General features: G+C 33.8%; 1 protein-coding gene across 1 annotated transcript in view; it reads left to right on the top strand.

Moving 5' to 3' along the window:
* SUGCT (succinyl-CoA:glutarate-CoA transferase) overlaps window positions 1-17,085 on the top strand; it is a 934,720-nt gene extending 917,635 nt beyond the window's left edge. The window contains exon 14 of the mRNA XM_063452136.1: window positions 16,404-17,085. Coding sequence (XP_063308206.1) covers window positions 16,404-16,567 — 164 coding nt within the window. The 3' untranslated portion in view covers window positions 16,568-17,085. The remainder of the gene's footprint in view (window positions 1-16,403) is intronic.
* Window positions 17,086-18,149: the final 1,064 nt, after the last annotated feature.

Raw genomic sequence — 18,149 nt, 5'->3', positions numbered from 1 at the left:
ATTGAAGTGGTCTGGGTGCCGTGCCCCTATTTCATTTAGTGCTGCAATGTTAAACATGAGTGTTCTAGAGAAACTGCAATGTTTACATAACAGCACTAAGTCTACCTCCAGTGGCTGTCTCCCAGACAGCCACTGGAGGTGCTTCCTGCATCAAAACAAATTTTCAGTGCATGCGCATTAGCGCCCTTTCGTCACAGTACTTCGGAGGAGGAATAGCCGCGACTCAATGCTGAGTGATATTATCACTGGGGTAAGGTAAATAAATAAAGGGTTTTTAACCTTTATTTACTGCGTCGGGAGGTGCGAGGGAGAGGGAAGGCAGAGGGAGCTATAGTGTCAGGAATACAGCTTTGTATTATTGGCCCTTATAGTATCCATGTAAGCTGAAGTTGTTTTAAATTCATAAAATCATGCACAAAAAATTATATGGAATGGTTATTACCCATTTAATCAATACTAGTGTATTTTATTTCTGATCACAACAAATACCCATAAATCAATACAAAAAAACAATGATCAAGATAATTTATCAAATGATACTCAATATATATAATTTATCAAATGCTACTCAAAAAGTGTGTACTCTGTCTGGTATAACGTATCACACATATAGATACAGAGGATGTCAATAACCTTATCATCAACTTATGTGTTTTATATGTACCTAAGTTTTTGTTCTAGATTTGGACAGCTAGTTTTTAACCAAACAATCATTGAAAATGTAATTCAAAATTTGGAGTGTTATTTATCAGCATCAAGACTCTTCAATTACAGTGGGAATGTCCTGAATGTTGCTGTTTTGGAAATGTTTTGCTGAGTTATATATCTAACATAATAATAATAATAACAACAACAAAGTAATTTACCAGAAAGGTACATTCAGATGACTCTGGCTTCCAAGTACGTCCTGGGGATGTTACTTTTGCCCAATATCTAACATGGCAGATCAATGCTAAGGGTTTTCCGGCACATTTACACATTTAACATTTTTTTTGTTAAGTCCTATTGCAATTAGAAGATATGGCTAACTTAGGCCTAAATTTAATATTTTTGGATAAACTTTTAAAATTATTTAATAGTTTAAAAACATGTTTATATATATATATATATATATAGACATGTGTGTGAATGATATATTTTATGTTAATATTTTGTAAAATAAAAATGTAAAAAGGTTATCCAAAGATATTAAATCAAGGACCTTTTTTGTAAGGTCTTCAGTTCATGTGTGATGATATGAGAAATAAAGTAAGATCTGATTATTATGTATACCATTTATGAATCCCAACTCCCGATCTGTGCTTATTACAGGGATGTTGCTACAGGGATTGTTGTCCTTTCTGTTCATAAATCCTCTCTATTTTAACACAAGATCTCCTGCTGGCTTTTGTTATATACCGTTCTGGTTTGTAGCTTTGATGTATTATGGAATAAGATCTCTGCAGGAAATATTATAATATTTATTTACATTTCTTTTTGTTCTTTCAGTAGTATTTAGGGGTGATAATAAGACCTGCGTTAGAGGGTAAGTTAATGTTTTTTTTTGGATTTGAGTTCTCACATTTTCAATGTAGGAGATGCCTTAAAAAGCTTCTTTTTTTGTGTCTTACTTTCTTTTCTATGTAATTTTTGAACTAAAACTCTAATCGCATGATTAGAAACCAAATTAGTCACATTGTTTTCATGTGCTAGCTCTTCACAAAACTTCTCCTGAACAACTCTATGATTTAAACCCATACCTCCCAAGCATCTCAAATCTGGTGAGACATTTTTTATTTGAGGCTAGCTTGAACATGTCACTAAATGCCTTTATGTTTGCACGAGGATATTTCAGATAATTTATAAAGTGCTCTTTCCAGATGCATTATTCACAAGTTATATAACAATCCAACTCTAGCTGTGCTATCACATATCCTATTTCTCTTCCCAATCTTGGTGTTCTTCACCCTACCAACCCATCTTATTCCAACTCATCTGACCTCACACTCTACTCCCTTATTCCATAACTGCATTTCCGGTAAACTTATCACCCAGTCTTCTAACTCTCCTTCCCTAGTTAAAATGTCACCACTCCAATTTCACCTTTTCTAGGTGTTTTGCATGTCCTTCGATAATTTTATATCATACTATTTTGTATTATCTTGTATTATCCCATTATAAAGCGCTACAGAATTTGTTGGCGCTGTATCAATATAATAATAATAATAATAATAATAATAATATTATTTACTGTTAATGATTGTATAATCAATGTATACATCAATAACTGCATTTTTACATCAATCGACTGGGACACCACCTGATTTTAAGATTGTGTGTGCTTTTACTCATATTTTTACTCATATAATGATGCAATCATTTTACACTCTCCGATTGTGTTATTAATTTTGATGCTAGTCTAAATAAAATACACTGTATAATAACACATTATCAAGAATATATTTTAAATTATCTCTACACTGCCATGGGATATTTATGAAATGTGCTAATTGATGAAAATAATAAAAAAAAGTTATAAATGCAATAAAGAGAGTAATTTTACCCTCTTACCCTGACCATTAAATGCAATGTGCATTTTGTGTGAGCCTTTCTGTCGATTGTTTTTTTCCCCTGCTAGTTTTAGTCTTTATATACAGTCTATATGTTAAGGATCAAAATAAAACTTTTTTTTTTTTTTTTAACGTTTAATTCATTTGACTTTTTATGTTTTTAAATCAGAGAAAGCTCTGTGTTTCATTCTCAGTACATGACTAAATTCAAATACAGCAGGATTTGTTAGGAATTAATACAAAGATATAAAACAGATGATTATTTGACCTGCGCTGTAAGGTAAAGGGGACTGTTTGTACTTATTGACCGGCATGCTCTAAGAACATTTGTGTTTGCCGTTATTAATGTAAATATTTGTCTCAGAAATCTTTATGCAGTTCTTTGTGCACAAGAAGCAGTTGTTTCGAATAAAGCATAACACTGGACGTTTTAGAAGTGGAATTAAAAGACCTTTTGTGTCATGCCCAATTTCTCAAGCTACTGTAAAGAGTAACCAAGCGTAACTAATTCTTTTATTACATATTATAGGGTGTTTGTAGCCATATTGGCCCCAGACAAAGTAAATTACATTTATATATTGTGCAAGCCGACACAGTGATATTGGTAAGTAGAAGACTGGAAGAACAGAAAGGCTAATACTATGTGGCCATTCTGTCTTCAAGCCTGAAGTGCTATTTTATTTGTAGAACTGGTAATAAGTCCATTATGTGAAATTGTTTTGTTTTTTGTTTATTTTAATTCTACCTTATTTTTCTTATTTGATGTTAATCTTAAAGTCTGAAGGGCGCCTTGCAATTTATATTAGTCTCCTTGAGATATGCCCGTAAGGGTTCATAACAGAACAGTGGCTTTTACACTGGTTTTCCACAAAATATTGCAACAGTAACTGAAAAGCTTATTTTTAGTTTTAATTAAGTTCCTTACTGCAGCTAATGCTAGGCTCTTTAAAATGACTATATAAGTAAGCTTAAGGGGTATAGCAAGCCTCATTTAGACATGTCAAAGCAGTAACCCTTCCAATGATTGCCTTGAAACTAATCTCAACCCTGTCGGTCTTAATCATTAGCATTAACAAATCACAGGGAGCCATGTGAAGTTCAAGACAGATGATCATTTTAGTGGCTTTAAGATGCTGATCTGTTGAGTGCATGCTGATGTATATATTTACCTATCATCAGTACTCTTTGTTTGAGCACAAGCTAAAGTATTTGGTATAGCACTGAGCAATACTCAATGTAATACTATTTGCATTTCACATATCATATTTCCATAAGGCGTCTGCAAACATTCTCTGGAAGGAAAAATAAATGACAAGAAAAAAATTAGCAAAATATTTTATTTATTCTATAATAACGCAAAATATACAGCAAAAATAAAACAAAAGCTACCCCATATAAAAAAATGCCGATGAGGGGAATAATTGTCCAAATGTATTTTGCTCCCCTCTGTTGGGAAAGTGCTGAGGATTACCAAATATATTCTGCCAGTTATTCCCACTTCTGCCTTTTTGTATGGGGTCACTCTTGGGTTGTTTTTCATTGCTAAAGTTGTACTTCTATGGAATAAAGAAGATTTCTTGCTGATTTGTATTGTCAGATAATTTTCTTTATAAATATAAAATGAAACATCTCAGGCACTCACTTTGATGAATCAAACAAATTTATTGGACACTGCAACATTTCGACCTGTACCCAGGTCTTTATCAAGTTTGATAAAGACCTGGGTACAGGTCGAAATGTTGCAAGTTTGATAAAGACTTGGGTACAGGTCGAAATGTTGCGGTGTCCAATAAATCAGCTTGATTCATCACAGGGAATGCCTGAGATTTTTCTTTTATACTTGTTCTTATGGTTTTTATGATTGATTGCAGTCCCACTTCTGCTCCTTGGAAACTAATTTTCTTTAGTCTTCTCACTTTACCTGTTCCCATTAAAGGATAAAATGGGCAGTGGTGGGCAAAATGGGTCAGTCGTAACCTTGGGAATATGAGAAGCAATAGGACAAGTATACCTTCACCCCTAAATTAGCCGCTTTTCATAAATTTGTGGGCACATCAGATTGCCACAAAGCTTTGGATGTGGGTCTGTTGCCTGCCAAACCCCAATCTATGCAGAAAACGCAAGCTATTTCAATTTATCATTCTGAGGATTGTTAAGATGTTGGTACGTTTAAAGTCAGATAACATCTAGTGTTTTGGTGAACAACATGGGATCAGTTTTGAGTTAACCTTAGATTATGTAATTGTGCAAAATGTTCAAATCCAAAATGCAATGTTTTAGTTTTTTAGCAATAAGGTTAAACTGTAATGCATTTCACCTGGTCTTGGGTAAAAATGTAGGGTTATATTTAGGCCCAAAGATGAACTAGTCTTTAACAGCAGTTCATTAATACCCCACAGAGATAATTTTTTAGTTAATCATTTTAATTTTATTCTCAGCTATCATTGTTTATTTCCATTTGTGAATAATCCCCTATATGACAGTTAAATCAAGATCTTAATGAATTGTTTATAGTTCCTGGAGTCCTCTGTCACTGTCACTCTATTCAGTGTTAAAATATTTTCAAGCAGTTTGAAACAAAATAAGAGTCTCTGGCTACCCCTGGCTATGTTTTAATGTTGAATGGAAGGAAGGTGCTAGTAGACTCCGCATACTATAACCACTTCAGTGAGATGAAGCAGTTATGATAGCTACCTGAAAAACATCAGAATCTAATTTCTAAGTGAGTCACCATCTTTCCTACCAGAGACCCCCTGTTGCAGAAGTGTTATTTTGAAGAGCCGAGAAAGTGATTGGATTTCTGTAATTTTATGCTTTTTTGTTTTTTATCTATTGTTGGTGTAAATCATTGTTTATCATCTATTTGTTTATCATCTATTTTATTATGCACTGTGACTTTTTCTCATAATAAATATTCCTTTATTAAGTTTTGCCTTTGTCTGGTAAAAGAATCACGTTACCTGAAGAGACTAATTAGTATTTTGTAAGACTAATTAGTATTTTGTAATTACCTAGATATTGTGCTAAGTTACATTTGGTGGGTTTTTATTATTGATTTATCTGGGGGACCAAGGCACCCCATTTATAAATTGTATTGGTGGTGACAGCATTAAAACAGTAATAGTTATATTATTATGTGGTGAGGTTAAGGGGGATTTTGTCATTATTTCCAGTCTAGTGCAGCCTTTAACCCTTTCACCATCACAACTACATCATGCACATTCTTGAAGTAGGGTGCGTTCGTGACACCCCCCCATAAACGCAATTATCCCCATACACACAATTGTCCACCATACACACTCACTGCCCCCCATACACACACATTGCACCACCATACACACACACACTGCCCCTCCATACACATAAACTGTGCCCCACACACATTGTACCCCTCACACAACCTGCCCCCCACACACACTGGACCACTCACAAACACACTCTGCCCCTCATACAACCTGCCTCAACACACACACTGCACCCCCGACACACAGTGTACCCCTTACGCACACGCTGCCCCACATATATACACACTGCACCCCTCACACACACTACTGCCCCTATCCCCTTCTACAGTCCCTATCCCCTCAGATTCCACATAAGTTGTTAAACTGTTCTTAAAAAGTTTTACTACTTACTCTGGGAGGGCACCATAACCACTACAAAGTGTTGTAGTGGTTATTGTGCCTGGATTTTTTCTTTAATTAATCTATCAGTGCCCGTTCCAAGATTAGGTTATGGATCTGCACTTGAATGGCAAGCATTTCTGCCGAACAGGGGCCCAGTATATGCCGCATGCTCTGTACAACCTAAAAACGTTTTGACTTGGTGCGCCTTGGAAAAATATTAAAATATTAAAATATTAATGGCGCCTTGAACCTAAAAAGCTTGGGAACCACTGTTTTAACACACACCTAAATGCTCCAGACCAGTAAACTGCAAACACTTTTTTAGTACCTGTCTGCTACTTAGTCTTTTAATTCCTATTGCAGCAGTAAGGGTATTTTTCACACACAATTTCTCCATGTTGGCTTTATTTTTGGTAAATAAATCATGACATGTTGTAATATGTCATGCGTTGTTGTTCATCTAAGGTTGTATTTACCTAATTTTAAGACCTGCTAAGGAACAGATGATTTTTATTATTCACATTATTCACATTTCTGTTTGTCTGGGTTAATAGGAGGACCCTAAAAGTGCCACAGCTGCTTAAATCCAATGAGATACTATAATAGATTAAATAAGCGCCTCAGTTCACATGTATAAGAACATTTTGTTTTTCTTATTTTGTTGTCTTGATTTTTATTGTATACTGATATATTAAACCATGGTATTCAAAAAGGGTGTACTTTTTCTTCCCATGACTGTATATGCTGCTCACTCAGAAGATGTCCTATTTTCTTACTGTACAACTAAACATCTGCAGACTATTATATTAGTGTAAAGTATTGTTTTAGTCTACTTAGTCTACTAATTTTAGGTATTAATTCCCTAATGTAGTTTTGATTTTGGGATTGAACCATACTTATTTACCATATCTGTTTTTTGTTCTTTTTAGCAAAATTTTGGCATGGTGATTAAATAGGTAGTCTAATGCCACGTGCCATTATGTGTTCTTAACCTGAGAAATCAGGAAAAGCAGTAGGTACCTACTTAGAACTGTGTAGGGTTGAATTACTGGCAACACAATTGGTGATATTAACAAGCCCACAGCAAGTCTAACTGAGCTGGTAATCACAGGAAACTTCTGAAGTATGTCAGTCAGGATTAGGCTAATTGGGTAGCTTTCCATTCATCATTGATATAATGATCAAAACACACTTTAAATGCAATGTTTTTGAAGTTTGCTTTGTTCAGAATAATGTAATGTTTTAAACACTGTAACATGCAAAGTATTTTCAGAAGGTTATACAATGGGAAAAAGTTGAGAATGATGGATTATTGCTACTTGACAGCAGGTATACGTAGGCATTTGACTGGTAATGTATACTATTGGGATCATTGGGAAGATCGAAAAATATATCGAAACAGGACTGTATGGTCAAGATTTTCAAATATTTGTCTTCACCGACAACCATACCAAAATCTGGAGTAGATAATGACAAGAAATAACAAAACAAAATAATCTGTCCTCATCACTGAACAGTATAAAAATACAATTAGTCCTCCACTCATAATGTATTTTCAAAGGCTCATTGACACTAAATAATATTACCAGGTGCGGACTGACAACAAACGAACCCTCAGGCAAAAAATACTTCACCAGTCATCCCCAGCAGCCTCTGGGCCTTCTTTCTAATTTGAATGTACGTCATAAAATAATTATTTTCCAACCATAAATGAAAGTTATGTAAACTACATACTACAATGCTGAGTTAAAATCAATGCTACAGTGATCCAGTGAATTGTGCAGTTTTTAATATCATCCGTATCACTACATTGCATATGTGATGGTACCCTAAACCATCAACACGATCAAAATCTCAATACTTTAGTAACTATAAACAAATTACTCTTTTTAATACAGGAAGCAATTCCATATCTCTCTTTCTCTATTTATCAGACTGGTGACTGTTTTACTGTCAAGACTGTAACAGAGACCTGAAAGGGTGGGTCTTGTAGACGTTGTCGCTTGTCTTCAAGATGTAACAGTTACAATATATAGAGTTTTCTGAAGCCAGAAATGCTCTGAATTAGCATATTCTATAGTAACATTTTAACATGGGGTGACATCTTGACGCTGATGTCAATGGATACACATTGTTGGGGTTCCATTTCCATAATTTTACAATGGATCTAGACAGCAGGGAAACATATGAAAATTGCAAATATCACCAATGAAAAAGAACTGCTGAATTAAAATGATGGATCTGAGAGTTCTATCTCACCATCCTCTAGGTCAAGAAAGAACAATATAATCTCCTCGGTGACAGATAGCTCTGAATTCAGTAAGTGTTTTCATGGTAAACCCATTATCCATGAACCAATTGCAACACACAAAGAAATAGAACAATTTATATTTAGCTTTTATCTGTTGTCCATATTTAATTAATTTACAGGAACAGCACATTGGTGACATGAACCAGTCGGCAGCAACCCAAAGAGTTCAACGCGCTTTGCATCTTGCCAGGCACTTACTCATAAGCAAGCAATGCTTGTTCGTGATGTTAGCCTATGAGTAAGCGCCTGGCAAGGCATGAAATATGTTAAGCTGTTTGGGCTGCAGCTTATTGCTTCATGTCACCGATGTGCTGTTCCACTCATTTTAGTATGGACTCCAATTAAAAGCTAAGTAATAGTTACTCTAACTTCTTTGTGTGTTAAAATGTTTACGCCAAAGATTGCTTGAACTTGTTAATGTGTTTACTTTGATGGAGGAAGAAACACTGAGCTCATGGGGCTTTTCCTTTCAATGACAAATTAAATGAAGGGATCTGGGTGCAACGGCATTTTTGTTTTAACCCTGCCATGTAAAACATGCCAGTTTTTTTTTAGAAACTAATATGTTGTCATTGTCTACTATTCTCAGCTGCAGTTTCTTCAGCATTATCCCAAGACAGCAGAGTTGAGCAGCTGCAGTTTAGGCTGGGGATGCTAACATTTTCAGGGAAGAAAGTGAGTCAACTAGCAGCCAAATGAAGACTATAAATGCCTCGTAAATGGTCAGAATGTACCTCTGTGAACATGCTTTACCTCCTAGTGAGGACCATCTGATATACTGAGATTAGAGATTAAAAGTGTGTGGCCTGTTCTATGTCAGTTATTGTAATGTCCACTGACCACTGTCCAAAGTAAGTGAGTTTTCTCTAACAGAGAACATTATGGGTCCCCAGTGCTCACAATCGTCTCTGCAGCAGGTGGAGGAAATAGCCTTCCTCAAGTTCAGCCTCCCAAAGTTGGGTTACAATGCTCTTCACAATGTTACTTGAGGCATTATCGTTTTCTAGCTGACTTCCAAGTGGCCACTCATCCTTCCCTTCAAAGTTATTTCAAAAACTTAAAAAAAAAATGAAATTAACATTCTTCTGCTGCTAGAGCTCCTCCTTCTTTTTTAAAATGTCTTTCATTGTAGTGGGTTTTACCTTCTTGGCTGAGTTTTGCAGTGTGTCTACACCTGTTGCCTCCGCAGACATAGTTGGGAGAAGCTGATAAGGCACGTTTTTTTATTTTTTTTATACACTCAAAGATGCTTGGTGATGCTACGGACTGGATGTGTGGGAAAGCTTTTTTCTTTGCAGGGTGAAAGGTTTGAATTAGTTGTCATTTGCCCAATTTTTCTACTTAAAATAACTTATGCTCCCCATTTTTCATTAATTCAAGACAACAAAATAAAAACAATAACAAGCAATAATTATAAAACAATGTTATCTTACTTCCTTATTATTTATTTAATCCATACATATAATAATACAATTTTGGCCACTCAGAATTGTCATTGCAAAAATGTCTGCTAGGCCAGAAGTTATTGTAGCCATTTTGCATGTCAGCACAGTCATAGGCAGTTTTTTCCAGATGTTATTTTTGCAGGATGAATTGCTTTGTTTGGTACCACAATGTTGAAGAGCTGAAATGCACCATAGGCTAAATTCTGCTAGCCTGAATTTTTTTTTTGTTTGGGGTGAAGTGGTTGATGTTAATATAAATATTAACAGCTCAATACTGTTATATAAAGGAAACGCAACAAGTTACGTTATATTGCTAAATCAGCATCTAAAAAAAATGCCGTAATTCTTGTAGAAATGACAACTTGGAGTACGGCCTAGGGCAATTACTTATATCCTTGAAAGGCAATCTATGACTGGAAGCTACATAAAAAAAATAACATAAAGTATGTTAAACAAGAACTGAATAGGCACAGCTACTTTGCAAAGTGAGTAAAATCTTTGATTCTTACCCAAACTGCTATTCTAAATTGTTAAAAGCTCTGTTTAATCTGCAGTGGTGCCACTTGGTTGGCAGAAAGCAGATGTTGTGACTTTATTCATTAACCTTACAATTGTATACTTGGCTAAATTCTACAGTGGGAAAGTAACTAAAATGCTTATTGAGGGATAGAATTTAGGAGTATGTTTTCACTCAACAATATGATTAGTGGAAAAGCATACTTTTCTGAGTAATAGATCATGTCAAACCAATTCCCATCTTTACTATGAAACATACAGCAGAGTGAGAAAAAAAAGAATATGATCTATTTAGATTTTGAAAAAAAAATCTTTTGATATTGTACCACACAATGAGCAAGCAATATAAATGAGAAATATAGGGAATGATTTTGCACTAAAAAACTGGTTGAAAGACAGAAGACAAGTTGATTCATGGATAATTCTCAAGTTGGATAATAGATTTAGCCCTAAATATTTGTGTAGAGCATAGTTGTGAGTGGTAGTAGTATGTATAACATAATTTTTTTTTTAGCCCCATGCAAATAATTTTTACACCAAAGTGAATTGAGCATTTCAAAAAGACAGTTACTATTTAAAACAAAATGAATAATGCACATACTTTGCTTTTGACTTACGTAGATTGTCTTTGCTCACTGTTATATTATAGTGATATTTGAAAATAATATCACTAATAATATAATACATGTCAACGTTTCAGCTCTATGCCAGGAGCTTTCATCAGGACAACTCCCGGCGTGAAGCTGAAATGTTGACATGATTTAAAAAATATATTAAAAAAAAGTTATGTTTTATCTACAATCCTTGTGAAGTCCTTGGAATGCAGTGCACCCTTCATTTAATATATATATATGTGGCCTTAAACAGGATATTTGTTTTAGTGAATAACCTTGATATTATTGTTTGTATTTGGGTGCTTGCAATTCGACTTTCTGACTCTGCATTTACACTTACTGAGATACGTGGCTTGCATGTCACTGTGGGTGGTAATCGTGTATTTTGCTATCTCTCTTGTGTTCACAGCTCGCTTTTGCTCTTTCATGTCATATCCTCAGCTTTTCTGTGTCAGTGGTCAGCATTTATTGTTTGCCTTTGCCTTTCTTGTTTGTCTTGATAAAATTCCATCTTCAAATGAAATGTTCACACCGTTTCTAAAGATTTCTCTTATAGTTTCACGTTACATTGATTAATAAGACCAGTTTCTGAAATAGTAATTAAAGATTTCTTTGTGAAAGTTTATATTTGACTTCAGTTTGAAGCTCAAAAAAACAGAATAAAAAAAAAACTCTGAAAAATCTCAAAAAAATATAATTGTGGAAAAAGTAGCATTAAACTAAAAAAGCTTATTAATATAATATAATAGTTGTGAAGAAGAAGGATGATCAATAGAAAAAGCAGCTCACATTGAGACTAATATTGTTTTCTCGTTGAAAAAGAAGAATTTACACATAATGTGCTTTTTCTCTTTTTACTCAGTCAACTATTGCAAGCATCTGGAAATGTTAAACTTGATGGACTCTTTCAACCTTATTAGCTATGTAACTATATAAAACAGAATGTTAAATTCATAAAAACCATGTGAAAATGTAAACACTATTAGCTAAACGTTTGCTGCTGTATTCCTACAGTAGTGATGGCTATCCTTGGCAGAGTAGACGTTTTTGGACTACATTTTTCCAACATGATAAATGTAGTTCACCTATATCTCTAGTGTTGAAGTAGTAGAATTAATGAATATTAACATGATAAGGACAACATTCTAGTACTTGTTATAAGTTTCCTATGAGAGTCAGCAATACAGAATCCCTAAACACCTGATTTCTAGTAAACAGTCTCCTTCTTTGAAAGTGCAATTGGTATTGCCTTCTAATAAGGATGGTAAATGAAAATATAGGTTTGCATTAGGATGAATTATTCCCTGAAAGTTGCATTTGTATATACTGCCACCTTTTATACATGAAATCCAGAACTCTGGGTGGCATACAAAGTACTTTTGTGCTTGGGTCATTCAACCTGAGCTTAAAATACATATTTTTTTTTTTTTTTACTAACTATTAGCTCTTATTTTTCAACCTTCTTGCTATGTTGGACAACAGTTGAACATTTAAAAAAATTATATTCTAAAAGTGGGCTTAACCAAAGAAGCAGGAGTAATGTGAATCAAATAACTGGCAACATAATTTATATATGTTGTGATGCGTTATAGCATCCCACTTGAATGAATGAGAAGATACCTAAATGGGACATTTTCTCACATTAGGTGAAAAATTATAAAAACGTAAGAGATAAAAAAACAACATATGCTCCCACGTACCAGGGATTTGCAGAAGGCAATGTATTTTCCGAGTTCCTCTTACACTCATTATTTTAAACAAAAAAGGCTGTCATAGGTAAATGTTTCCACATGTGACTGTGGGTCGTCTGCAATCCAGTTTGTATTTAAAAATATTACAAATCGGTATTGTCCAAGGAAGAAAGTATGATAACTACTTGTACAATTATGTACTTGACTTCTAAACTATCATCGCTTTTCTAAACTTTTCCAGAACAACCTTAAGGCTACATTGCATGATTAATAGGTACATATGAACAGCTGCATCTACAGGTTGACTATTTACATCTAGCTCAAAACACATAGTCAACTAGCCATGTTCTTGACTACATTAACGATAACTAGGTAGCATATGGAATGTAGTTGGATTTGGGCTGGCAAAGTCCTATATTTTTACTTATTTTTTTTTAGTATTTTGTTTAGTTGCACCGTTGTAAGTCCTTCGAAATGGTAATTTGGTAATGTTATTAAGCAATAAGATAAGGTAAGATATACAAGTGGAAAGCCATATAATAGAGGAATATTGAACTGGAAAAAAAGTTATATTAGTATGAATGTCTAGTATGATTTAAATTTAAAAAAGGCACAATGTTGCCTCAATTAAGCACTATTCTCTCTTTTAAATAGCGCTCCAGGATTCTGCATAATTGAACTTGGCTGTGTCCTGATTTTGCATACCACTGTTTGATAGATCTGTTAGCTTAATAAATGTGTAAAATTTCAGATAACACAAACCTATAGGGTAATGAATTGATAGCATCATTGTTTGTCATTCGACAATATATTCCTGCTATCACCTACAAAGGACAGGCAAAATATGCAGATAATAACAGAGAATAATAATGTACACGTTATTTGTGGTAGTGTAAGTTTAGAATCAAGTTGATTTGGTGTTTGTGAGATGGATGCAAGCCTCGAGGTAATTTTTAGCCACCATTTTACCAGCAACACCGATTTTTTATTAGTATGCTTTCATCAAATTATATCATCCAGTTCTCCAAACTATGCATTAGAACAGTATGTACTAATCCACATTGGTAAAATTGGTAAAATAACCATTAGATTATTTAATGACTTATTTTTGTACTAAATTTAGCTAATTTCACCCAACAGGCATTTTAGAAATGCTCTTCTTTTTTTTTTTGCAGAAAATCATCATTTGGTTTTATTTTATTTGCTCCATATGCCACATACATCTTCATCTTTTATTTGCTGGTGGGTAAACTGCTGACTCATTTTACGTTTAAAGGAAAAATTAGTCATATAAAAAAAAAGAAAGATTTAATAGCATTTACACTCCAATTAAATTCTGTAGCCACTATTTTTAATTTCTCATTATTTTTACTTTAATATTAAAAAAGAGAGGTATTTTACCCCAAAAGGGCTTTTTATTTTTATTGCATTAACTGCATTTGCGTCTTCAGGGACTGGTTCCTATGATGGAGGCCCTTGTCTTAACAAAGATATTTTATACCGTGGGTTGACTGTAAAACATATTTTTTCCCAAAACCACAGCGACGTTCCTCACGTTATTACTTTGCTGTCTAGGTTTCTTTTACAAAGGTGTGCTCTGTTTATCTTGCAGTGCTACTTGCTGCCACAGAAACAACACATTCAGTTTTTTGTTGGCTGGAAGCAAATTATGGTAAAACATGATTTACGCCATATTACTTAATATAGCCACAGATAGCAGTTATTCTCTACTGGTCTGTGAATTTTGATAATTTTGAAAACTATTTTAGCCTTTGCATGAATTTCTTTTGAGTGGGAACAGTTGACCAATTTAAAGCGTAACTTGTATAGAGAATGGAAAATGTGTCTTTACGGAACACAGCCAAGAATACTGGTGTCTCCATATTCTACGGACTTGTCATGCTAAATTCTAGGTCTCGCTGAATTACGTTATTGTCTGAGTACTTTATGGACAAATAGTACTGCTGAGAAACTTTGAAGAATAATATGATTTTGGACTTCATAATAACACAAACCACAGAATTGTTTCCATGAAAATGCTTTTTAGGTGATTAGATCCTTCTCCTGCCTGCTTGGTTTGGCAGTTTATCCAAATGCCACATGTAAAACTTTTAGTTTGTTCCAAATAACCTCAAAATCATAATAGTCCCAAAAGCAAAGGATCTCGGATCAATTATAAAACAAACAATAGGCTGTTTGCTGCGTTATGCCATGGCACCATTCATGAATTTGCTTAATTAAATGACAGATTTATATGTAAATATAATTTATATATATATATATATATATATATATATATATATATATATATATATATATATATATATATATATATATATATATAGAATATTCAACAAGGTAGCAGCACTCACAGAGTTATTAAAAAATCCAATCTTTATTGTAGCATTTTAAGTATAAATAAGATCTTATTTTAAAATGCTACAATAAAGATTGGATTTTTTAATAACTCCGTGAGTGCTGCTACCTTGTTGGATATTCTGGATAATCAAGCCCTGGCTAAGCACCCGGTTCATAAGGTGATTTATAGCGTGAGTGCAAGAACTTTCTCCTTTCTTTTATATATATATATATATATATATATATATATATATATATATATATATATATATTAACACACATATGTATGTAAGTGTTTGTGTTTATGTAAAACCCTTTTTTTCAAATGGTTAACCATAATTTTTTTTTTTTTTAGCAGTGTGTTATTTTAGAAATTAATAAAACTTGTCTGTGTGTACAGAATCTATATTCGATGCGTAGTCAATATTTTTTTTAAAACAGCTTCACATATAGCAATCATTCAAGATTTGCACTTGCAGTATTTATTTATTGTGACTATTTTATCAAGGGTGCCCCCTAATTAGCAGGCTCTATTATTAGTGACCAAAAGTTTGGGGGATCCTAAAGAGAGTCTTGTGTTAGTTGATAGTCCAGAATGTTGGATAGTCTTGTGTTAGTTGATAGTCACGAATGAGGGATAGCATTCTGGACTATCAACTAACACAAGACTCTCTTTAGGATTCCCCAAACTTTTGGCCACCAATAATAAAGCGTGCTAATTAGGGGACACCCTTGAGTCAGTATCTCTTAGTCAGAGAAAAGCTAAGAGCTTTAGATTTGATATATTAGACTTTCTCAGTAACTCTTTTTTGGACAAGTGGATATTTTAACATTGTTTATTACCTATCCAGTGTATATCCACATTCAAAATCATTTCTTTTTTGCATGTGGATATTATAACTTTTTTTCTCTCTCTTTATTTTGTACACAGGGGTTAATCCTTAGACACCACTGGAGTGTTATTCTGGTGATTATATTCAGGGTAGAAGGCCTTGCACAAGCAGTCCACCTTGAACTAAAAATCTTTTTATTTTATCAAGTAACACTACATTATTAGGTCAATTAAACTAAAGCTTTCTATACTAATAATTCAAAATGCAATGGCTAATCTAATTAAACAAGAAAGCAGATAACATTTGTTTTGTGCATAACTGCAAACTGTTCAGTGAGAAAGTGAACTGATTTAATGTTTTAATGATTTAATGTTTTACAACCGAAAGCTAATCTAGCAATTTTGTAAGACCTCCATTTACATCGTCACAATATTTAACAACGGTCTTTCTGTTTCCACAGGTCCTGCTGTACGATTCAGTGACTTTGATATGCCCAGTCCAATTCCACCACCTCTCATTGGACAGCACACTGTTGAAATTTTGAAAGCACATTTGGGATACAAGGATGATTACATTGATGAATTAATCAAAGCCAAAGTAGTTGTTCAAAATGAAATCCAGTAGAATTAAAGGAAACTGTGATAAAAAAAAAAAATGATGTCTCTAAATCATTAGCTGTTGGACTGGCATCGTGAAGCAAGCCAGCACTTAAGCAAGCTTCTGATTACACATTCAAAAGAATGAAATCTTTAAATGTTAACTATACTCTAAAATAAAGTTGTCAAAAGACTACCTCTCTCATTTTGCTAGGCCATAACTGAAACAGAAAGTGGCATACTATTAAATGAGACATATATAACAATATGTGTTTGCTTAATTTGAAAAATTCCTTTTATGATAGTTTTATGCACTAAACAGTGAATTGTGTTGCGATGAATTAAGACTAATATAGTAGAATAAAAATAAGAAGATTAGAAAAGATCGAATTCATCTTAGTTGGAAAAACTGCTGTTCATTTTGGCCTAAATTGTTCAAGTGAATTTTAAGCTTAGTATGCAAAAGTCAGTGTTTAGTGAATAAATCAAGCCAGCTCAATATTTACATTTACATCATTGACTGTTTGAATCTATCAAAACTAGATAAAAGTTTTGTAATATAAAAAAAATAAAAAAATGAGTTTTTCAATCTTTATATTTGTGTTTTATACTTCATAATCATATAATAATTCACCATAATGTGTATTTGTGGACAGTTTGCCGAGTAGTAGATTACATGTTATGGTTTTAGCCAAGATTCAGAAGAAGATGTATTGATTTTATGAGAATAAAAGGGGAAGGGGGTGAGAGGAAGTGATTGAGGGAGTTAAATGAAAAAAAAAAACTGTGAATAATATGGAACCCAATATGTGTCGGTAAAGTGGAAATGCATCAAACAGTAAAGGGACGCTCTGAAAAAATTAAAGTGTAGGTACACTGGAAACAGAGATGGGTCTGTTAGCTAATGAAGACCAGGAAAAGGCAGACATTTGAAATAACTATTTTTCTTCAGTATAGATTAATGAGGATCCTATGGCAAGAGATCTGCAAATGATTGCTGCAAAAGACTTGCAGATAACTTGTGATTGGATAACTTGAGACAAGGTGCTACAGCTGTTAAAGAAAATTAATGTAAATAAAGCTCCGGGGCTTGACGGTATTCACCCACAAGTACTTAAGGAGCTAAGTAGGGAGATAAGTGAACCTCTGTATTTAATTTTTCAAGATTCTTTTGTTTCAGGTATTGTACTGGAGGATTGGAGGAAGGCAGATGTCGTTCCTATATTTAAAAAGGGTTCAAAATCCTTGCCTGGAAATTATAGACCTTTCAGCTTAACTTCTGTGACTGAGAAAATATTTGAAGGGCTATTAAGGGATAACATTTAGGAATTCATTGAGAAGAACTTTGTTATTAGCAATAATCAGCATGGTTTTATGAAACATAGGTCATGTCAAACTAACCTAATTGCATTCTACGAAAAACTAAGTAGAAGTCTAGATCAGGTTGTTGCAGTGAATGTGATCTACTTGGATTTTGCCAAGGCATTTGATACGGTTCATCACAATAGGTTAGTCTTCAAACTAAAAAAAAGTGGTCTAGATAATTATTCTTGTTCTTGGGTAGAACATTGGCTTAAGGATAGAGTACAATGAGTTGTCATTAATGGTTA

This window comes from Pelobates fuscus, chromosome 4 (genome assembly GCF_036172605.1).
Source record: "Pelobates fuscus isolate aPelFus1 chromosome 4, aPelFus1.pri, whole genome shotgun sequence".
NCBI lineage: Eukaryota > Metazoa > Chordata > Amphibia > Anura > Pelobatidae > Pelobates > Pelobates fuscus.
This window is presented reverse-complemented; position numbering and strand designations above follow the sequence as displayed.